The following is a 24,054-nucleotide window of genomic DNA, read 5'->3' on the forward strand; positions in this document are numbered from 1 at the left end:
AAAATCAAATACAAACTCTGATACCACTGAACAGATAAGGTATGAGAGGAACACATGATGGCTGTTGAAATCCCCATCCAGAGTTGGATATTTAAGTGTTTTCTCTGACTCTAGCACACCTGATTCAGGTAATCAGCTAATTAACAGGTCTTCCTGAGTGGAAATGAGTGTCTTAGGGCAGAGAAAACACTAAAATGTGCAGGACAGTGGCTGCTCCAGGACCTGAAAATGAAGTAGGTGCTCTCTAGGCTTGGATGAAGAATTCGCGCATGCGCAGTCCTGGTCTTCAGGTGGGTAGAGGACTAAAAATGGCAGCCATCATGGAATGACAAATTAACGCCAGCCTTTTTCTTTTTTTCTCGCGATGAATAGAACACTGAATTGATTTTCGCGTACTTGACGCTTCCAAACAGCGCCTAACAACGGAATTAACAGGACTACTATTAGCTCTGTGTCCGAAATAAGAGTTCTCGCAGCGTAAATAAAACCATCCATTAACTACATCGATTTTTCTGCGCTCTGCAGTTCAGGAGTTAAAAATGGCGGCTGCGCTGGACGAAGTGTCTCTATTATGATTTTATCTTACTGACAAAACAACGCAAGAGGGATTTTCTACATGTAGGCGTTTTTTAAAAAAGCCCTGATGTAAAATCCGGTCCGAGTCAGAGATAAATAAATAAAGAAAATAAATCGATTAAGCAAACCAAACTGCTTTCCAGTAGCCTCATCGATTGCTCTGTGATCATTTTGATAGCCTTATCGCGTGCTATAATCTTTAAAGGTGGTTTAGAAAATAATGTTCTCTGATTTAAGTTCCAACTAGAACATGTTAGACAGTGTGTGTGAGACACAGAGAGAGAGAGGGAAATGTTTCTGGGTGTGTTTTAATGCGTGAAACTGGCGCTGCGTTGCATTTCAGGATGCCTAAACAACATAAGCGTGATCGATCAGATGCGGACCTTTTGCGCATGCGCGGTCGATTGCTCCGCGCTCATCTATCCTGGAACTAAAGATGGCGCCTGTTATGGAAGAAATGCCGCCGTTGTTATTCGTATAAATGTGACCTAAACGGAGCCCAAACAGCGCGGTTTCGTGGATTGTGAAGGTTTGTGGCCGGCGGGGAGATGTGTGAGAGCTACGCGCGCTCGCTGATGCGGGTGGCGGTGGCGCAGCTGTGCCAGGCGCTGGGCTGGGACGCGGTACAGCTGTCCGCCTGCGAGCTGCTCTCGGATGTGCTGGAGCGCTACCTGCAGCAGCTCGCCCGAGGCTGCCACCGCTACTCCGAGCTCTGTGAGTCTCTCACTGCTTTCTGTATCCTGTCTGCACGCACAAACCCACGTCCTGAGGGCATGCTCACATCTCTTTATCCTTCTTATCCTGGTAGTAGAACACCCGAGCAAGCTAACACTGGCTAAGCAGGGCTAGTTAGCTACAGGCTAACCGTCAACACTTGAGTTTTTCACGAGAAAGTTCTAGAAGTGTTTCTCTCAGGAGCTTGACGGGGAGAAGTCTGAACATGACCGAGTGCTTTGCTTTGTTGTTGTCTTGAAAGTTTTTATGACTGACTTCACTAAAAAAGCAATCATTATCAGCATCCCTGTCATGTTGAGTGCTGAACAGGTTGTCCACAGGGCTGCTTGTTATAGAGAGTGAATCAGAATGCACTTTGTCATTTGCACATTAGCATGCAACACTTTTTTTTTTTTTTTTGCATTTCTTAAACTTCACTCTAGCTTTATTAAGTCAGCAGCTATTAAACAAAGCTACTATATAAAACCTACACATTGTAGAAATGCATGCTATAAACAAACACTACTACAAATTAAATTAAAAAAAACAAAACCCTAGAATTACCATGGCACACGAATCAATTAAAGCAGGTACACAGAACCTTTTGTTTTTAAATAAATTTCTGACTGGATCGTATCTCCATCCTTGACTGTTGTATGCTGCATAAATGGGGAAAAAAAAATGTACAACCCCGATTCCAAAAAAGTTGGGACAAAGTACAAATTGTAAATAAAAACGGAATGCAATGATGTGCAAGTTTCAAAATTCTATATTTTATTCAGAATAGAACATAGATGACATCAAATGTTTAAACTGAGAAAATGTATCATTTAAAGAGAAGAATTAGGTGATTTTAAATTTCATGACAACACATCTCAAAAAAGTTGGGACGAGGCCATGTTTACCACTGTGAGACATCCCCTTTTCTCTTTACAACAGTCTGTAAATGTCTGGGGACTGAGGAGACAAGTTGCTCAAGTTTAGGGATAGGAATGTTAACCCATTCTTGTCTAATGTAGGATTCTAGTTGTTCAACTGTCGTATCTTCCGTTTTGTATGTGTGAAAGATCTGGACTGCAGGCTGGCCAGTTCAGTACCCGGACCCTTCTATGCAGCCATGATGCTGTAATTGATGCAGTATGCGGTTTGGCATTGTCATGTTGGAAAATGCAAGGTCTTCCCTGAAAGAGACGTTGTCTGGATGGGAGCACATGTTGCTCTAGAACCTGGATATACCTTTCAGCATTGATGGTGTCTTTCCAGATGTGTAAGCTGCCCATGCCACACGCACTAATGCAACCCCATACCATCAGAGATGCAGGCTTCTGAACTGAGCGCTGATAACAACTTGGGTCGTGCTTCTCCTCTTTAGTCCAAATGACACGGCGTCCCTGATTTCCATAAAGAACTTCAAATTTTGATTCGTCTGACCACAGAACAGTTTTCCACTTTGCCACAGTCCATTTTAAATGAGCCTTGGCCCAGAGAAGACGTATGCGCTTCTGGATCACATTTAGATACGGCGGCTTCTTTGAACTACAGGGTTTTAGCTGGCAACGGCGGATGGCACGGTGAATTGTGTTTACAGATGATGTTCTCTGGAAATATTCCTGAGCCCATTTTGTGATTTCCAATACAGAAGCATGCCTGTATGTGATGCAGTGCCGTCTAAGGGCCCGAAGATCACGGGCACCCAGTATGGTTTTCTGGCCTTGACCCTTACGCACAGAGATTCTTCCAGATTCTCTGAATCTTTTGATGATATGCACTGTAGATGATATGTTCGAACTCTTTGCAATTTTACACTGTCGAACTCATTGCATCTCATTATCTCTAGCCGCTTTATCCTGTCTTACAGGGTCGCAGGCAAGCTGGAGCCTATCCCAGCTGACTACGGGCGAAAGGCGGGGTACACCCTGGACAAGTCGCCAGGTCATCACAGGGCTGACACATAGACACAGACAACCATTCACACTCACATTCACACCTATGGTCAATTTAGAATCACCAGTTAACCTAACCTGCATGTCTTTGGACTGTGGGGGAAACCGGAGCACCCGGAGGAAACCCACGGGGAGAACATGCAGACTCCGCACAGAAAGGCCCTCGCCGGCCACGGGGCTCGAACCCGGACCTTCTTGCTGTGAGGCGACAGCGCTAACCACTACACCACCCTGCCGCCCGCGGATTGGTGATCCTCTTCCCATCTTTACTTCTGAGAGCCGCTGCCACTCCAGGATGCTCTTTTTATACCCAGTCATGTTAATGACCTATTGCCAATTAACCTAATGAGTTGCAATTTGGTCCTCCAGCTGTTCCTTTTTTGTACCTTTAACTTTTCCAGCCTCTTATTGCCCCGTCCCAACTTTTTTGAGATGTGTTGCTGTCATGAAATTTCAATTGAGCCAATATTTGGCATGAAATTTCAAAATGTCTCACTTTCGACATTTGATATGTTGTCTATGTTCTATTGTGAATACAATATCAGTTTTTGAGATTTGTAAATTATTGCATTTCGTTTTTATTTACAATTTGTACTTTGTCCCAACTTCTTTGGAATAGGGTGTGTGTGTGTGTGTGTGTGTGTTCATTCCCAGAGTTAACAGCCAAGTGCGCATGACGTCACAGCAGGAACCGGTTTTCAAGTGCATATCCTGGACCAATTTCATGTTTTTTTTTTTTTGTTTTTTTTTTTTTTTTAAATATCTGAAAGACTGTCCCTTTACACACTCATCCAGAAGGGTAATTTTGTACAAGGCCGTCTGTCTACAGTAGGGAAAAAAAAACGCGTCTGGAAAAATCCCAAGGGAGTCTGGAGCCAGATTCGTGACGTCACCTGCGGAAGCGCCAGCAGGCTGCGCGAGCTTTGCACGGTTTCAGTGCACAGCCTGTGTAGACCAAGCGCTCCCATTTCTCCCTCATTGTTCGGTCTTTTGGGAAACGATGAGTACTAATCCCATCAAGATTGGTGTTGCTACTAGGGATGGCGAAAACCTAAAAATCTTGACCGACCACTGAGCCTCAGCCTGTTAAAGTTGGTTAACCTATGAGTTTAAACAGGGATGCAAACGGCGTGCCTTTTTCACGGCTCGTGCAGATCCGATTTTTTCACGAAAATCAATGCCGGGAAATCCAAATGCCAAGTTTTTTCAGAGGCGGACCAATTTGCCTCAAATGGCTTGATTTCAACTGAATTTTTCTGGTATTGCACGGAATGTGACAGATGTTTGACCCAAGTTTAATATAAAATAGAAGAATTACATTGATCTTGCTCCTGAATTTACCCGTGATGTGCACTTTAAGGCCGAGGCCTTTTACAGTGAAAGACCAAAGTCATATAAATAAAAAATTGATGGTGAAAGTAAGAAATACCGTTACCGACTTGCTCAACTAAGACTGATTTGACTTAACTGATTGTGAGTTGACTGTTATTAAAACAGGATAGGTGTTATAACTTGTGCAACATACCGTATATGTACATGCATGCATTTTCACTGATAAAACGTAAAAGGCTAATTAAATAATCAGATGAACTGAGACAATCACATTCTGAAGCAAATTAAATAATCTTATACCAATAACTTAAACACACAATACAAGTTACATGGATTAATCTAAACGCAGGTAAATTATTATTATTTTTTTTTGTTGTTGTTCTATCCACATTCACTGGATTTTGAGAAATGGCGCATTTTTGTTTACAAGGTTAGTTAAAATTATGTTAACACGAATGGATTATTTTTCTCCTGCAGATAGACGTATGCCATGGGTGACCGATTAAATGGCCCTGTTGCTCGCTGTTTTTTGTGTGTTGAACACGATGGTCATCAGGTTGAGACAGTCTTGTAAATCATCTTGTACATATGATGTATGTTTTGTGAATAAATCGTTTCTACCATAATTTTGACCAACCCTGTATTTTTTGCAAATTCAATCAATAAAAACTTTTTGAAACATCTGATTATAATTTCCGCTTAGAATGTAAACAAATTGGTGAAAAGACGGTAGTAATTTGTGAAAAATGCAATAATTCTTGAAAAATTAAAAAAAAAAAGCCATCAGATACTTTTATTCCATGTTTTGTTGCGTTATTTATTTATTTATTTATTTATTTATTTGGGGGGGGGGGGTTGTTTTTGAGGAGGGTTTATTTTTTTATTTTTAATTTCGTCTTTGCTTTGTTCAGCAACACACACTGCTATCTTGTTTTTCTCTACTCACAGTACATGAACTGAGAGCCTCGTAGTAGAGTAGCCAATCATAGTGCGCGATTGCTCATATCCAGTGAATGTGGCTAGAATAAAAATAAACATCCTTCGTAGCCTTGTATTCTTTAAACTTAAAATTATGGCTTGAACGGCTACTGACTCCAGAATTATGATGAGGACGTAGGTAACTATTTTACATTGATATCAAGAAGTCCATGACACATCTTGTATGTTAAAATTAATCTAGACTCTGTCCTTCTTGACTCGAGGTCAGTCCACCCCAGTTCTCTGAGCATGTCAGTGATGCGAGTAGTCGGGTGGGAGTTGTTTGCACAAAAACATGCAGCTTTTCTCTGCGCACGTTCGAGAGTACACATTCTTTTTAAACTAAAGTGCGGGTCCCAAGCTCCACAGGCGTATTCCAACTTCGGACGAACCTCTACTCATTGGTCCATTCGTTGGCATGTGCACACGTTAAGAGAAGCTGTCAGTTGAATGAGAAGCAACTTATAAAAATATAATCGAATAATTGTCAAGTGTATAAATTTAGTGACTTGTGCAGTTATTGCACATTAGCGTATTATGATTGCACTTGAGGTAAAATTGTTGTGGTGGTTGAACAGTTAAGGCTCTCTGTTAATGATCTGAAGGTCATGGGTTCAAGCCCCAGCACTAACAAGCTGCCACTGTTGGGCCCTGGAGCACTGTCATGTACCCCCTTGTTGTATGTCGCTGTAGATAAGAGTGTCTGCGAAATGCCTGTGGTGACGATGGCAGTGGAAGGGTGTGAGTTCAGTTCACCGAGAGCTGTTGGGTACTCCGCTCCTGAGTCTGGAAGTGTGGGTCTTTTTAAGGCTCTGTAGCATTTTCCATCCTTTATGATGTTGCAGAGACAGCGAAATCTGTCAATGTTCTCCAGGAGGGGCAGGGGGAACCTTTTTTTTGGGGGGGGGGGGTTGTTGTATTAATAACCCTCTGAAGAGCTGCTGTGCCTGTTGCTGAAGACTGTTCTGCAGTATGTCCGTATGTTCTCAACGAAACAGTGGTAGAATGATTCTCACAGCTTTGCAGAGAGGTTGGTCTCCCTCAGAGTCCTGAGGAAGTAGTGTCTCTGAGCCTTTTAGACTCGAGCAGTGGAGTTAACCATCCAGTTGAGGTCCTCACTGATGCGGGTACCCAGGAGCTCAAAACTGGAGACCCTCTCCACCTCGTCTCACCTTATTTTCAGTGGCAGGGGCTCCTCCTGTTGCCGTCTGAAGTCTATAAGGTGGGGTTTACATTAGACCGTATCAGCGGATCATCAGATTAACGTTTTTAAAACGATTTGCGTGCACACAGCAACAACAATACACGGATACGCTCGGCTCCGCAGGCATCCTGCGCTCCAAATCACTCCGCCCTGAACAGCGAGTGCCCTCTGGAGGGTGCGCACTCCGGCCCTGCGCAGCTCACACAGCGCGCGAGTGGAGCGCACGAGCTGTGATTCGGGACTGAGCCGCTGTGTGTGAGATCCCAGCGCATATCACTTACCACTTGCAAGTGGAAGGATGGCAAGCCTAAAGACAATCATAACTACACAATGGGCAGTATTTGCATCAGTATTTGCAGTATTTTCATACTTTTATACTCTTTAATGAAAGGTGATACAAGGCGGAAGTCCGTGCCGTTTTTCAGCAGTCGCGTCACATGACCAACGCCAGCGAATCAGGAAGGTGAATGTCACAGTGACGTTGTCCAATGAGACGCCAGCTAGAGCTCAGCACAGCGTATCCGCGTATTCTCAATGTTTACACAGCACCGGAGCTGACACGATCTGGATTGAATACATGGACGCTGGCGGATTCCCGTTTCCAGGTGGTTTAATGTAAACGGACAGTGCATCCGCGAAGAAAACGAGACAGATACGGTCTAATGTAAACTTGGCCTAAGATGCTCCTTTGTCTTTTTGATGTTTCATTGTTAATATGGTTATCTGTCCACCATTCAGTCAGATTGCAGACTTTTGCCCTCTGTCTTCCCAACACTCTGTCAATCTCTCAATACAGTTCAATCCCATCACCTTAACTTTCCACCAGAGGGTTTGGGTTTTATGTTTACCTGCTGTTTTATATTGCTCACTCCTCATTCTACCACTTGCAGCCATTCAGATTTCTCAAGAGATCGCACGTCTGATGATTAAGGAAGAATTGTAGTTCTACATGTTTGCAGTCCAACAATGTATTGACTTCCTGCTCAAATACGTCTTTGGACTCGCCAGTTAATGACACGGGATTATTCCAGAAAACGTGTTTCACTCTTAACCCTGATTGGTTAAGTTTTCCCCATAAAACCCAGAGATCAGGGGGTTTGTTGGTTAACATGGCAGCTTGTGCTGTTAATTTGCTCTGTGGAAAGTTCACGTGAACTAAACCAGCCTCCGAAATAGACATGGGGTAATTGTAATCGTAATTGATTTGTAATTGATTACAATTGTATAAAAAAAAGTAATTTTATTCAGGAAACATGCTGTAACAAGCTAATATTTTGGCTAGGAAATTTCAGATGTGCTCAGAGGAAGTAAAAATCCAAACTGTTTTAAAGCATACTGTATTCCACTGTACACTGCACCCTTATGGGTAAAGTTTAAAAAGGCAAGTCTGCAGAAGGTACAGTTAGCCTATAATGACTGTTTAAGGATCCTACTTAGGAGACCAATGCCCCTTTTCCACCAAAGCAGTTCCAGGGCTGGTTCGGGCCCAGTGCTTAGTTTGGAACTGGGTTTTCTGTTTCCACTGACAAAGAACTGGCTCTGGGGCCAGAAAAACCGGTTCCAGGCTAGCACCAACTCTCTGCTGGGCCAGAGGAAAGAACCGCTTACGTCAGCGGGGGGGCGGAGTTGTTAAGACCAACAACAATAACAAGACCGCGAAAGATCGCCATTTTTAAGCGGTGAGAAGCAGCAGCTGTACAAATGCGAAGTCATCCATTATTATTGTTGTTGCTGCTGCTGCTTCCGTGTTGTTTTTGCTTCGATATTCGCGCCAAGGTTTATGCAAATGTAGCGACGTAACTGACGTATACAGCGACGTAATGACGTAGCTCCGCAGGCTATGGAAAAGCAAACTGGTTCTCAGCTGGCTCGCAAGTTGAACGAGTTGTGAACCAGCACCAGCACTGGCCCCGAACCAGCCCTGGAACTGATTTGGTGGAAAAGGGGTACAAGGTGCTGTAGTGCTAGTGCCCTGTTCTGTAATGCAGGGGTCAGCACCTTTTTAAAGCTTTACTGAGGAACCTGATATATAAATTTATATGTTGCTTAAACGTGTCACAGAATGACATAATGGTGCTGATCAATCCCAGCTATAGTGTAATTCGGTACCAGTTACCAATATGGAGGTACTGGTATGATATATATATATTTTTTTTAAATTGATTGTTTTTATATTGGGCATGTGTAATCTGTGTACTTGGACCTTGAGTCTGGCAAATAAAGACTATGTAATTGCCATTATTGGTACCCATGATTACAATCATAGAAGTATAACAAAATTACATGATGGTAAAAATATAAGTGAAGAACATTGGTACCTTGTGTATACTGAACATCTTTGGTCCATTTACCTCCAGGGTCAGTAGACATTAACCCTCTGGGGTCTGAGGGTATTTTCTGGCACTCGAATGATTTTAACAAGCTCTGATTTTGTCAATTTCAATAAATCGTAAGCATTATTTTCAGTCGTATGACTTTTTTTGGTATTCAACACAAGTTCAGCTACAGTAATATCCATGTAGTACGTATGTCATGATTGTACTTAAAAAAAAAAAAAACAACAGAGAAATTATGTTCTAAAATGCAGTTTTAGATCTGTGTTGGAATGTGTGTGTGGGGGGGGACATGACCTTACCCGTTCTGTCGAACTGTTTTGGTCGCTTGAGTTGATTCTGTTCAGTCTTAGGAATGTATCAAACACACTTTAAATCTGCTCCATTGATTTGGACAGTTAACTGGCCACCAAAAAAATTGTCCTATTGTTTTGAGATAAAGGGTTGGCAGTGGGAGGGGTATTCAATGAGAAGATTAAAAATTTCCATTCATTCAAAGAGAAGTGAAACCCCCTCCCACTGCCAACTCTTAATACCATCAGGTCAGGTCCCAGTGGGTAAGGTCATGTGTTTTTTTTCACACATTCCAACACAGTTCTAAAACTGCTTTTTGCAACATCTTCATTTATCTGGTATTTTACTTTATTTTGGGATTTGACCCTATTCAGTGTGTCTTCAAATTAACTCTTGTAATATTTTACTCAGTTCAGAGCCACAACCTACTCTGTAATTTTGCTCCCACTCCAAACTCAAAGTAGAGCAAAATCAAAGAACTGAAGGCAAATTTTTATGATCAATTCTATTTCTCATTTTATTAAATATAGGAATGCATTTTTGATCGCTGTTCTGTCACTGCTATAGCAAGTTATGAGTGTTTTGAAATATGCTATGTAATATCAGTCCATATGTCAAAGCAACGGCCGTAAACGAGATTCGCTGAGACCTGTGCGAGACATCGTAGGACGGAAGTAAAATGTACAGCGGAAATCAAATGCCGCTTTTCCACTACAAACGCGGCTGAGCCGTGCCGTGCCGAGTCGAGCTGAGCGGGGCTGTTGGAGTTGCATTTCGACTACAACCGCGCTGAACCGTGCTGGCTGGAAGTGGGTGGACACATTGGGTGGAGTTAGCGAAAGTGGGTGGACGTCACGTGATGTCGTTAAGCAGCGCAAACAGTGACATCAGTGACAGTGGCGGAACAAGTCAGAGCCGGGCCGGGGGCGGGGCAAATGACCGGGCCCTTTATTAAAGCTTATCATAACATCATTTTAGGCTACAAAATGTCCGCAACTGCGGTGTTTACCAATTTCAACACTACCGGGTGCAACTATGTTATTTAGTACATCAAGTCCTTCAAACGAACATGTAACTCAGAAACAAAAAACATGAGGATACTGTACATGGCTCATAATAAAACAGCAATAGCCTATACTGCGCACATTATCTGAAGGGCATACGAATGAGCGCTCAGAGGTTGCAACGGTGACAGGAAGAGTCAGAAATAAAAGGAGGGCGGTGCAAACCTCACTGAATGCACTGTGTTTACCAATTTCAACACTACGGGGTGCAACTATGTTATTTTGTACATTTAAGTCCTTCAAACGAACATGTAACTCAGAAACAAAAAAACATTCGGCGACATACTGTACATGGCTCATAATAAAACATCAATAGCCTACTGCGCGCATTATTTGAAGGGCATACGACGAGCCTTGCGCTCCGCGAACTCGTCCACGATGCTCTGTATGTCACTGATTCAGTGAGCTTTTAAGCGGTAGTCTCATGACCCGAATAGTAAACAATAAACATGGAGGACATGGAGTCGTTAGTGTTGCTGGTCTTGGTGCTGTGGCTTGTTGTCACCGACAACGCGGACAGATACTGGCAAGAGCGTATAGATGAGGCGAGGCGCATAAGGCTTCAGAAATTCTCGTAATTCTCCTTCTTCCGGGTTTGCGGTGTTTACAGATCCCAGCGCGCTCGCGGGGCGTGTGTGGGCATGTGAGGACACTCCTCCTCACCAATCAGTGCACAGGGGAGTGTCTGCTCACGCCCCCAACCTCAGTCGGCACGGCTTGGCTCGCTTCAGCCCCACTCCAAAACGGTGCGAGTTTTAGGGGCTAAGCAGGGCTGAAACGAGCTGAGTCGTGCTGGTTTTTGGTAGTCGAAACGCGAGCCGTGTCGGGCTGAAGCGAGCTGAAGTGAGCTGAAAAAGGGTAGTGGAAAAGGGCCAAAAGTGACCAACATCTGCCAACGTTATCAAAAGACGCGCGCGCCCTCTTTCGAATGCTGATGTAATCAAGCCGGAAGTTTTGTTTGTTTTGATCGCAGTCAGGAAAGTTTGAAAAAAGTAGGTAGTAATCATCATTTAAACTTGTTTTTGTGCAGTACTTCGTTTGGAAAACAGTTTTCAAAATGGCGGCACTGACACCTGGCTGACGCTTCACGTTTCAAAGTCTCACACAAGTCTCGTGAAGATCGTGCGGATAAGCGACGCCTGCCGTGGACCGAACAAACTGAATTCAACATGGCTACAAACCCAATAGGCTGATAAGTATAATATTTAATTGCAATTAGTTGCCAATACGAGTCCTGATATAAGGTTACTAAAACCGAAAACGTAATTGAACAACACGTTAATTAAGAAATAAAACAAGTTTAAAAATGCAGGGTTTTTTCTAGAAAAATTTAGTATGAGGGCGCTCACCATGGTGGGTGGGGGGGTGCCGGTTGTCCCCCCCCCCCCGTGCAAAGCCTTTCAAAAATGCTCCAATGGGACATTCTGAGGCTATCTGAGAGGGAAATTGTAACAAATTGTCTGTCAACATTGAAAAAGAAAGAAGTAATCATCTTCTGCCCCGGACAGTCTTTGGCTTTCTTCCGCTTCGTGCCACGGAATTACATCTTTAAATGCCCAAGTGTCAACAAAAACAACTCGCGAACTACTTCTGTCAAAAGCTCCCGCGCCGGTGGGTGAAAGGTCATTCAGTCTCGAGAAATCTCGCTCTACAAGTCAGCTGACCTTGTATGGAACCCATGTCAAATCTCGCGAGAGCAGCCGCGACAAGTTAATAACTAAACAACATGGCGCCTCAGTCTGGAAAACGCCAATTCGGATTGTTTTTGCACCGTCTGGTGGTGTATCTACTATGATTGGAATATTTTTAGAGCAATTATAACGTATTTGATGATCAGATACATTGTCACGTAGTGTTGCTGGGATGTCTTCACGGAGTCGGTAAGGGGGCGCACGCTGAGGGTAAGGGGGCGCACGCCGAGAGTAAGCGGGCGCAGCGCCCCTGTTCCCCCGTTTAGACGAAAGCCTGAAATGACTTCAGTTCCCCTTTAACTATTTTGAGAGAAATACTTTTAACTCTGGGGGGGGCTGCTCAGTCACTTTTCCTGTGTATGCATTAGTGCTCACATCAACCGATCTGCTCATCAGAAATAGAAGAAAATTATGTATGTTTTCACACATAGTCTCTTGCAGTTTAATGTACACTGGCCAGTTTTACATTACATTTTACGTTAAGACTAGATGTGAAAACATGCATAATGAAATTATAATAAATGTTGCAAGTAAAATTAACCTTGTTTTATTTTTCATCATTTGATTCATTGAGCAGTATTACTCATAAGTGCCTAAATTTGTCCCTAAATTGGTCAGAAGCATTTGTCCATAACAGAACTTGGCACAGTATTGGCTGTAATTTATAGATGAAAGTCTTCCGGATTTACCCGGAAATCCGGATTTTTGACACAAACTCTTGAAAATCTCCGGTTTTCCAAATGGAGAAACTGATTTTTTGCGTTCATAGACGCGGCGTAATACTTTGCATCGTCCTTGCATGGGCGCAGTCCTTAAATAGCCCAAACATAGTTCACTGATTAAAGACAGGTGTTCTTAGTTAACGGCGCGCGTGCCGGAGCTAAGGCGTGCAGGACTGACGCTGTTCTGCGCAAGCGCAACAAGCTCGCACTAGAAAGCATGTTCAAGCTGCCAGTGTAGCTGCAGTCTTTTTAGTTGCGAATTACGAGCATTTCCTCATGTAGTGCATTTCCAATTTTTAAACTCGGATAAAAATTCGCCATGTCAAAACAAGCAAAAGTTTCCTCCTCCTTTCAACAGGAAGAGAGGTAAACAATTATTATATATTTTTTTTCCATCAAAGTTGCATTTTGTGGTTTCGAAGCGAAGTTTTAGTGCCATTTCTAGAACACATCAAGAAAACATGGAAGAAACAGCAATAATGGAGGACCTGGTTTCTAAGCTGCCTAAAACTAGTAATGGTCATTATTTTTTGTTACATCATGCACTCAGGCTGCCAGTGTGAGACACACACGCGCACCCTGAGACATCCTAGCCACGCCCCGATTTACATGAGAAATTTGGTCTTCATTGGTGTGTTTAAATTTAGACAATACGAACTAATGTAAACTATTGGCTTCAACTCAGATAAATATGAGTTGGAAATGTTTAGTTCACTTTAGCGTCTGCAAACGCACAACTCTACTAAAAGATTGATAAACGAGGCTCAATGTCCAACATTGAAACCTGAAAGCTTTAGAAACTCTAAGGCCAAGTTTACATTAGACCGTATCTGTCTCATTTTCTTCGCGGATGCACTGTCCGTTTACATTAAAACGCCGGGAAACGGGAATCCGCCAGGGTCCACGTATTCAATCCAGATCGTGTCTGGTCCGGTGCTGTGTAAACATTGAGAATACGCGGATACGCTGTGCTGAGCTCTAGCTGGCGTCGTCATTGGACAACGTCACTGTGACATCCACCTTCCTGATTCGCTGGCGTTGGTCATGTGACGCGACTGCTGAAAAACGGCGCGGACTTCCGCCTTGTATCACCTTTCATTAAAGAGTATAAAAGTATGAAAATACTGCAAATACTGATGCAAATACTGCCCATTGTGTAGTTATGATGGTCTTTAGGCTTGCCATCCTTCTGCTTGCAAGTGGTAAATGACTTGCGCACAGCGGCTCAGTCCCGAATCACTGCTCGTGCACTACACTCGCGCGCTCTGTGAGCTGCGCAGGGCCGGAGTGCGCACCCTCCAGAGGGCACTCGCTGTTCAGGGCGGAGTGATTTGGAGCGCAGCCGCTGAGGAGGAAGCGATGAGCCGCACTGACACATTTCAACTTGCGTGCCGAATTAGTCATGTGATTAGCGTATCCGTGTATTGGCGTTGCTGTGTGCACGCGAATCATGTATTGGCGTTGCTGTGTGCACGCTAATCGTTTTTAAAAACGTTAATCTGATGATCCGCTGGTATGGTCTAATGTAAACCCCACCTAACAGACCTTTACTTTTTAACAGGACTGTTTTGGGATTTTGCTGAGTTTACCTTCAACTGTCTGATATTTTTCAAAGTAATGAACTGTGTAGCAGGAAAATCTCCGCGTTTTCTAAATGCACTCCTGAAAATTACTCATTAACTAGGGGAATTAAATTAGATGTTTTTGACATGTTAATCATTAATGTACATGAAAGAAAAAGGCTTAAAAGTTATAACTTGTTTTAGTGAAAATAAGTACTAAAATGCACTAGAATGCAGCGTTTTGTGTGTTGTTAATTTTTTTCGGGGGACCCCCCCCCCCCCCCCCCCCCAAAATATCTTAGTTTGACTTTCAAAAGTTCTTTTTTTTTTTTTTTCTTGGCTCCACTTTCATCTCTAGTAATTGTAATCTAAACTTGAGAAGTAATCGTAACTGAATTTCACATAATCGCCCCAGGTCTACTCCGAAGTCAACTCCACTTGCACTGGACAGCGGTCAGAGGACGATGTAAACATGTACTCTTGCATTGTTAACAGCTTTAATGGGTTAATATATACCCTCCCCCCCAACAATTTTTCTTAATGTCATTTTATCTCAATTAAATTTGTATTTAATCCTATATTTATTGCATGCACGTGGACTCGTCTGTCCGTGGATTACGATAATTATTTCTGACACGTGGGCTTCAGGCAGTTCGTGACTTCTCACTATTTATAATCGTGTCTTATTTCAGCGTTTTCAAATCTAAAGGATGAATATGATGTCAGGGTGAAAACGTCCCACAACACTAATGTGTGGAGAATGATTGATAGAATGCTGAAGATCATATGAATTAAATAAATACGAAGGCTGAATTTTTCAACAGTGTTGTCGTCTTTTTCCTCAGCAAGTGAGCAAAGGTGCCGTTTGGTCTGGTTTTTGTTACCCGGTGACTCTGATTCAGTGGAATTGTGTGAACTTGCATTTCTGTTCCTGCGCAGCTAGACCGCATCACGTGTGTTTTAAGTGTAGATACAACCGTGTGCATTTATTTACAAGCACACGCATGAGCTCTCACAGGTAGATAAGTTAAAGGAAAAATCCACCCTCAGTGATTTTGCCTTAGTTTTGGAAATGATTCTCCTGTCGTAGCTCTAGGTCTCCTGTCGTTGTGCTTTTTTTTTTTTTCCTTGTTGTAGCTCTAGGTTCTCCTGCTGTTGCGCTGTTTTTTTTTTTTCTCCCTTCCTTGTCGCAGCTCTAGGTTCTCCTGTCGTTGCGCTATTTTTTCCCTTGTTGCAGCTCTAGGTTCTTCTGTCGTTGCGCTGTTTTTTTTTTTTTTTTTTTCGTTTTTTTTTTCCCCTTGTCGCAGCTCTAGGTTCTCCTGTCGTTGTGCTGTTTTTTTCCTTGTTGCAGCTCTAGGTTCTCCTGTCGTTGTGCTGTTTTTTTTTGTCCCCCCCCCCGTCGCAGCTCTCGGTTCTCCTGTTGTTGCGCTGTTTTTTTTTTTTTGTTTGTTTTTTTTTTCTTGTCGCGGCTCTAGGTTCTCCTGTCGTTGCGCTGCTTTTTTTTTTTTTTTTCCCCCCTTGTTGCAGCTCTAGGTTTTCTTTGTGCTGTAGTTCTAGGTTCTCTTGTTGCACTTTAAAAAAAAAATAAATAAAATTTTTCTTCAGGTAGTGCTTCGATGATCTTCAGTGCAGTTGATCGAAGTTGAATTCTAGTTGTATGAGAGACTTCTGTGTGAAGGTAAATTGTGCTTGGCCGCGGCAGAAGAGACTGTTCCCTGAGAGTTACACTAGAACCGGAAATGTGTTCTTACCTTCACGCAGAATTTCTTGATTGAGATGTCCCTGGGGTGTCTTTAGTCAAGTCTTCAGATCAGTAAACTCAACACTCGGCTTTGTGTTTTAATGAATCCCACTTAAAGGGGCTCGGTTTATTGAAAGTATGAAGCAATTGTTATTATATTGGAGTACAAAATTAATCTGAAACAATAGTGAGAAATGAAATGAAGAGGTTCTTTATGCATGCATCCATATTTTTGTTCCTCTGTCTGCAGATGGGCGGACAGACCCTGGGCTGAGTGACCTTGAGCAGGCCTTTGGGCTGATGGGGGTGAGTGTGGCAGAGCTGGAAGACTACATCAACAACCTGGAGCCGGTGGGGTTCTTCCACTCTATCCCTCAGTTCCCCATCAGCAAGAGCAGCATGCTGCAGTTCCCCACCTCCAGCTTTGACACGGACGCCCGCAACGCCCTGCGTGGAGACAAGAGGGACTACATCCCAGAATACCTCCCTCCCCTCGCCCCGCTACACCAAGGTACGCTTTACAGAAGGGCTGTTCTCCCAAATATGCAGTGTGTACAGGAACGGATCTCAGTAAATCAGAGCAGGACCGGTTTATATTTCATATATAAATTCACATGACGATGATGGAGAGCAAAGCAACACAAACTTAAACCTAAAGTGTTACACTGCGACTGGGTTTAATGCAAAAGTTCACGTAATTGTATCGAAACACAGAAATGCTCTCACTGCAGAACCAAAAGTCCAAGGGGTGGAGTGGGGCCTGGTGTAGCTCCTCCTACCTGGGCGGAGTTGGGACAGCGCTGTGTGTTTCAGTCTGGAGAAGTGCGCGTGTTTGCATGTTGGACAGTGTCTTGTGGGCGAAGGTTGGAGTTAGGCTGATGGGAGATGGATCAAGTCTCACTCCACCCCTTGGATGTTGGTTCTGCAGCGAGGGCAATCTGCTTTTTTTGGGGGGGGGATTGGCTCTGTGGTGCACATGTGCATGATTTCAGTGACATGCGAGTTGAGATTTTCTCAATTTTATGCAAATTAGTGTCTTGCAAAAGTATTCATCCCCCTTGGTGTTTGTCCTGTTTTGTTGCATTACAAGCTGGAATTAAAATGGAATTTTTTGGGGTTAGAACTGTTTGATTTACACAACATGCCGACCACTTTAAAGGACATGGGACATGAAACATAAATGCACGCTATATCAGTTTCTTTCCATTAAAAATATGAAATTGCATCAACAAATACAAAATTATCTATTAAATTCAGCAAAATCGTTATATTCGTGATGATTATATGGCATTTCTGCTCGAGCTCCGATATGCATATTTTACAACCGGAAGAGCCGCTGTCACGTGATCATACGTCACAAAAACTTTCGGGTACAGCACAAGCGGGTAGATGAATATGGAGAAGTGTGAATCGTGATGATGACGAATGCGACAAAATAGTTTTTGTGTCTTGGATGACAAGAAAATTGTTTCGTTTTTAGAGTGTTTAACGTACATTGAACATCATGGTGTATTGCGACCTCCCAGTCAGTCAGACGCAGTCAGACGCGCTGTCACTCCTGTTAGCAATGTAGCTAGGCTCAGCATGGCCAACGGTATTTTTTGGGTCTGTAGTTAGATGCGACCAAACTCTTCCACGTTTTTCCTGTTTACATAGGTTTATATGACCAGTGACATGAAACAAAGTTCAGTGACACAAATTGAAACGTGGCGATTTTCTATGCTATGGAAAGTCTGCACTATAATGACAGGCGTACTAACACCTTCTGCGCGCTTCGGCAGCGCATTGATACCTTCACTCGGAGTTGTACCATTATTTTTTAGACAGGGCGGACGGACCAGGGCATTCGCCCGCCTGGCCGTGCCCGACGAGGAGCGCTCTCGGCCGGCTTGGGAGGCAGACGGCAGCCCCTCCTGGAAGTGTGGTTTTACCATGGGCCTCATGCGGTAAGGATTAGGATTATAATTTTGGGTGTATCAGTTATTGATTATCATAATTCTGACTCGTTTCGCCATTTTGAATGTTTTCATCTCGGACTCTGGAAGCATTGTATCTCAATCAATCTCGAAAAATATCAGCAAAAAAAAACTAGCTTGCAACGGACTTTAGCTAGATCTATGATGAACTTTCAATGTATGATACAAAAATAATACTTCTTTCAACAGATCATTAGCCTTTGAGCAGATTTGTTTTTAACTTACCAGGAAGTGTTATCGAGCCGACCGCTTTCAGTTTCATGGGGATTGAATGAACTCTCACTCTCAGAATCATCTGACCCGTCAGAGTAAAGACAAGATCCATGTTCATGCGAATTTCCAGCTATCGGTTCGAATTGATAGGGTCTAACTTCACATCTCTGTGAAACATCAGGAATATCACTGTCGATGGTGTCCATTTCGGTAACCTGTTTACATTAGATTCCCAAGCGCTGGCTCCTTGGAAAGTTTTTGTGACGTCACGGGTCACGTGACCACCTAGCTCATTAACGAATCATTGTTTTACGCTGATGTATGAAAAAGTTGAATAATGTGGTGATTTTCACATTTTTGACGCCCTGCAGTGATTTAGATGGCATTTCTTATGTCCTTTATACATAATTATACCCAGAAAAAAATCCATGTCCCATGTCCTTTAAAGGTGCACTTTATTTATTTTATATAGAATTATTTATTAAATGTAATAGTTTAATTTATTTATTGATCGAGAATTCAGGTCGTTCTAAGTATGATTTGAATTTTATTAGTCTGGTCTTTTTAGCACCTTGGTTTTCACGTAACGTGAAACATGCATGGTGTTTTTTCTAAAACCTAATCAACTCCAAGTTTATTCATTCAATTAACTTATCCTGTTTTTCCTTTCCCGAAACACTTCTATGACCTTAATATTTACCAGCTGACTTGGGATGTTACTTTGTGTCATGGCTTCTTTAAATTATTTATTTATTTATTTATTTACATTTTTTGGGGGGGGGGACAGTGGTCTTATTTTAAAAGAACCAAAGCTCAGTACTGCCCAGTGGAGGAGTATCTTAATAATCTGAAGGGCACGACTGTAAATAAGTGCACAATACAGGACCATTGCAAATTAAATTCATGCAAACTGATATGAAATTGAAAAGGTGTAAAAACAGGTTGAGGTGCTGTGTCGCCCTCTAGTGGCTCCACATTCACCTGGAAGCGACTGGGAATTCAGCTACTCTTTCACATTCAGTCAATTTGAAATTAAATGTAATCCAGGGTGAATTAAATACAATCCTGTCTCTATATGTAAATATTAAATTTTAAAAATACGTTTTTTCCAATTCTTGACTTGTTGCAGGATCTAATGCGGGTTTTTTTTTTAAACTTCTTCCCTGGTATCTGATCCACCCCTTTTTGTTCTTGTATCAGATTGGTACCATCTCATTTTTATATATATATATATATATATATATATATATATATATATATATATATATATAAAATATTGTGTGTGTGTATATATATATATATATATATATATATATATATATATATATATATATATATATAAAATAGTGTGTGTGTGTGTATATATATATATATATATATATATATATATATATATATATATATATATATATATACACACACACACAATATTTTACGTGTGTGTGTGTGTATATATATATACACACACACAATATTTTATATATATATATATATATATATATATATATATATATATATATATATATATATATATATATATAAAATGTATGTGTATGTTCGTTCCAAACCATGATGGCATTAATAACTGATCTTTTTTTTTTTTTTTTTTTTTTTTAATTGCATAAGGTATTTATTTAACTAATGCGCACTTAAATGAAATTGCACTGATTTGTTAAAGTAACACAGGGAGGAACATCTCAAGTCTTCAGATTAATTATTGACGAGTAAATAGTTCTACGCAGTTAATCATGTTTCAGATCACAATCTGCGCTGGATCTTCTGGACTTCCTTTGGGTGGGGGAGAGACTCTTTGTTGGACCAGAAGGAGCTAGTATGAGGTGTGTGGGGGTCGTGTCCCCCCCAGGCCGAGAACTCAGAAGCTGTCTGCCTCAACCGCTCTCCTCTGTTCAAACCTTCATCCCTTTTGCCGCTGTCTCACCTGCCGACATCCTCCTACACTTCCTGTCTGGCTCCTGTCCTGGTGTCTGGCACCACACACGCGCATACACTCCTTCTCATCTCACACACATACACAAGGCACTGTCAGCAGGTGGTGGAGAGGCAGACATGATCGGGGTCGTTTCAGGTCGGCCAGGAAGTGTGTGTGTGTGGGGGGGGGTTAGCTGGGGGTCCGGCCCGGATGGCAGAAAGCCTGTGTGGTAGAAAGGAGGGAGAGAGAGAGAGACTGACTCTCCAGCCAGGACAGGAGGCCTAACTGGGCTTGGAGCCAGTGCTCAGCTGGGTGCCTCTCGCTCTCTAAGTGCACTTCAGGGCTTGAGAGTTCCTCTGAAACTGCTGCAGTTGGAAATACAGCCACATACAGATCTCTGTAGCTTTTATCTAACGATGCTTTTAAAAAGTTTCATCTGATATAACTGTAAACAAGTTGAGAACTTCCATATTGCGTTCTGTTTGTCTATCTAGGTTTTCCTGCTCAGATGGTACAGGACAAACTATACCTTTATAAATTGCAGCGATACCAAGCAAATTGTTTTTTTTGGCTTTCTTGGCACATGCTAAATAGGAAATGAATTTTTACCCCCTGTGCCATCACCCTGTTGCTATTTTTAACAAGCAGATGCAGTGATGAGAAGGAAAATATGGGTGCTTTTGTGTAATATTTAAAGCGTAAATGTTTATCTTTTTTCCATTCCTAAACAAAGATGAACGAATGCCGTGTACTGGACTAATAATGATGAAAGTGCGTGTCTGACAAAACGCAAGATTTTTGTAAAGGCTCTGAGCGTTGTAGCGTACACGGCTCTGTGACGACTTGCATATGAAGCTAATGAACAGGGTCCGCGTGCTTGAGATTGTGGCGGAAAAACCTGAGTAGTTTCGGAGCACGTGTATCTGCTTTAGGAATGTGCACGAATGTGCTGCTGTTTAGTGGAGTGGAATGATCTGAGGTTTTCCCCTTTTCTTCAGATTGACTGACTGACTGCTGATTGTCCTCTTTATCTGTTGCAGTACGCTAATGCAGTGGTCTCATCATGAACAGTGACGCTCCTGGTTTTAAATGAAATTTGGACAAAAATGTGTAAGATCAGGGGCGGCACGGTGGTGTAGTGGTTAGCGCTGTCGCCTCACAGCAAGAAGGTCCTGGGTTCGAGCCCCGGGGCCGGCGAGGGCCTTTCTGTGTGGAGTTTGCATGTTCTCCCCGTGTCCGCGTGGGTTTCCTCCGGGTGCTCCGGTTTCCCCCACAGTCCAAAGACATGCAGGTTAGGTTAACTGGTGACTCTAAATTGAGCGTAGGTGTGAATGTGAGTGTGAATGGTTGTCTGTGTCTATGTGTCAGCCCTGTGATGACCTGGCGACTTGTCCAGGGTGTACCCCGCCTTTCACCCGTAGTCAGCTGGGATAGGCTCCAGCTTGCCTGCGACCCTGTAGAACAGGATAAAGCGGCTAGAGATAATGAGATGAGATGTGTAAGATCAGCTTTCTGATGACGCATGTAATGCAGTTGCACTACTTGAACACCAGAGGTCCCAGTCCGAACGTCCGAGAGAGTTAAAATGTACAGATGTCACATTGTCCCACAGAGAGCCTGAGAGATTCATGTCTTGTTACAGAGAAGGGAATCATCTGTGTTTGTGACGTAACTGATGGCCCAATATCTCTGGATCACAGTGACCAACACGCATTATACATGGACATGTGGCCATTCGCCACGTTCATGATTCGATTCAATTCACAATTTGATTTTCACACGATAAAATTTAGGAATGTATACTAAGTAACTTTAAAAACGCACAATGGAATTCAACACGATATCACTTTAGATCCATGCATATATTTGAAATTTATGATATTGTATGTAATGCGCACGCATCTTGAAACATCGATAAAGGACATTTATTGTCAAACTCAAGAATTAATTCACAATAAAAAAAATTCTAAGTGACAGTTGGTCCATGTTCACGAAATTACAGGTTCAGTATTGTGCATGACCTCCATTTGCTTGCAACAAGGCGTTCACTCTTCGTGGCAGCAGTGACTGAGGGTGTCAGGAATCTGTCACGGAGGTGAGCTAGCCTGATGTGCTGATCCTGAACTGGCGTCGTGACTCGAGGCTGACCAGGGCGTGGACGATCCCTGGTGCTCCCTGTCTGTCTGTAACGCTGACTCAAACGGGAAATGGTCGAATGATGAACACCGAAGTGCCGGGCGACCTCTGTCTGTGTACTTCCGGCACGCAACATCCCGATGGCCTGTTCATGTTGATTTTGGCTTAGGCGTGGCATCTTCAATAATGACAATTTTCCCATCATTTCCCCCGGGTATTTATAGGCAAGACTATGTGTACAGTGTATGCAAAATTTGTTTGAAAATTAAAGCCTGTCCATGTCATTGGCTACCCGAGTCATATTGTACGTTATTGAGTACAACTCCCTTAAATTCTGATTTGAGCACAGATTTGGAACTTATTCAGGCGGAACGAAGTTATTTTTCCATTGTGATTATTTCTTTTCTTCTTGAGATAAACTCAGCACGAATTCAGCAAGTTTTATCAATGTGCGTTTTTAAAGTTACTTAGTATATAATGGACTCCTCACTAATGTATCCTTGTATTGAAAATGACAAGTTAATCACAAGTAGGTATTTTCTTAATCTTGTATGAACTTTTGTACTACCTGCATTTGCTTGTCTTTTCTTCAGCAATCTATAAAGAGCTGATTTCTTGTTGAATCTATTTGTACAGTCAGTCACACAACAGCTTGTTCCCATTTTAGTGGGGGGGGGGGTGTTTTTGCGGCATTAGAGTGGTGTTACTTCCACCTAGAGTGAAGTTATGTGCATTCTCTCTAGGGCTGCACGATTATGGAAAAAATGATAATCACGATTATCTTGATCAAAATTGTAATCACAATTATTAATCACGATTATTCTTGACGTTAGGCAAATCACTTAAATTTTATTTCACTATATTCAAACAAACAATATGAACAGCTTTCAGTGCAGAATGAAATTTTAAAAGAGAAATTCTGATTTCCAAATGACAAATAAATGAAATTTATCCAAGAAATTACCAAAGGATGAAGGAACTGAAAACTCAATTGCAACAATTACATAGCATTATACTGAGGCCTACAAGTTTTTAGCTAGAAAGAGCAGCCGATCAACATGCTCTGGCTTTAAACATGAGCGAAGGCAGCTCACAGCATTGCCTCCAGTGCTAAATAGTCTGTTGTTCCGACATAGTTAGCTTTTCTCTCTCACCTCAATCTGTTACCTACTCTCACGCTATCACCCCTTGAAGATACCGCTGCACTGAAGCTCTGCGCACTTGGCTTGCTTGCTTATTTAGGCGGAGTAAAGGCCAATTTATGTTGACAACCCAGTCCTCGCAGATAGCGTCGCAGACAGTGTCTGCGTAGCCCCCCCACCTTCGCAGACGCTCTGCGCGCACCTCCCAAAAATTGTGACCACCGCAGAAGCCTCGCAGACAAGAGGGCTCCGATTGGTCCACTCTACATACGCTGTACGCACTTCCGCTTCCCTACTTTCCCGGTTTGTTTTGTTTTCACAACCGGCATTTTTAAAAACACGAGCGAAGATGGAGCAGCATGAAGAGCGGTTGATTTGAGGAAGTACGTACATCTATACGACTCCAGTTCTAGTCATTATAAAAATAAAAAAAAAGTTCTAGTCATTATAAGTAACCGGAGGATAAACGCTCCACTAACCACACCCACCAACTACTCCTAGCG

General features: G+C 42.5%; 1 protein-coding gene across 3 annotated transcripts in view; it reads left to right on the top strand.

The window, feature by feature from the left end:
* The first annotated feature begins 300 nt into the window (after window positions 1–300).
* taf3 (TAF3 RNA polymerase II, TATA box binding protein (TBP)-associated facto) overlaps window positions 301–24,054 on the top strand; it is a 146,586-nt gene continuing 122,832 nt past the window's right edge. For 2 of the 3 annotated variants that reach the window (XM_060902980.1, XM_060902983.1), the window contains exons 1-2: window positions 301–1,290; window positions 16,405–16,665. In XM_060902980.1, coding sequence (XP_060758963.1) covers window positions 1,125–1,290; window positions 16,405–16,665 — 427 coding nt within the window. In that variant the 5' untranslated portion in view covers window positions 301–1,124. Of the gene's footprint in view, window positions 1,291–13,295; window positions 13,371–16,404; window positions 16,666–24,054 lie in introns of those variants that run through there. The other variant, XM_060902981.1, reaches the window with a different exon arrangement.

The sequence above is a fragment of the Neoarius graeffei genome, chromosome 21 (assembly GCF_027579695.1).
Source record: "Neoarius graeffei isolate fNeoGra1 chromosome 21, fNeoGra1.pri, whole genome shotgun sequence".
Lineage (NCBI taxonomy): Eukaryota > Metazoa > Chordata > Actinopteri > Siluriformes > Ariidae > Neoarius > Neoarius graeffei.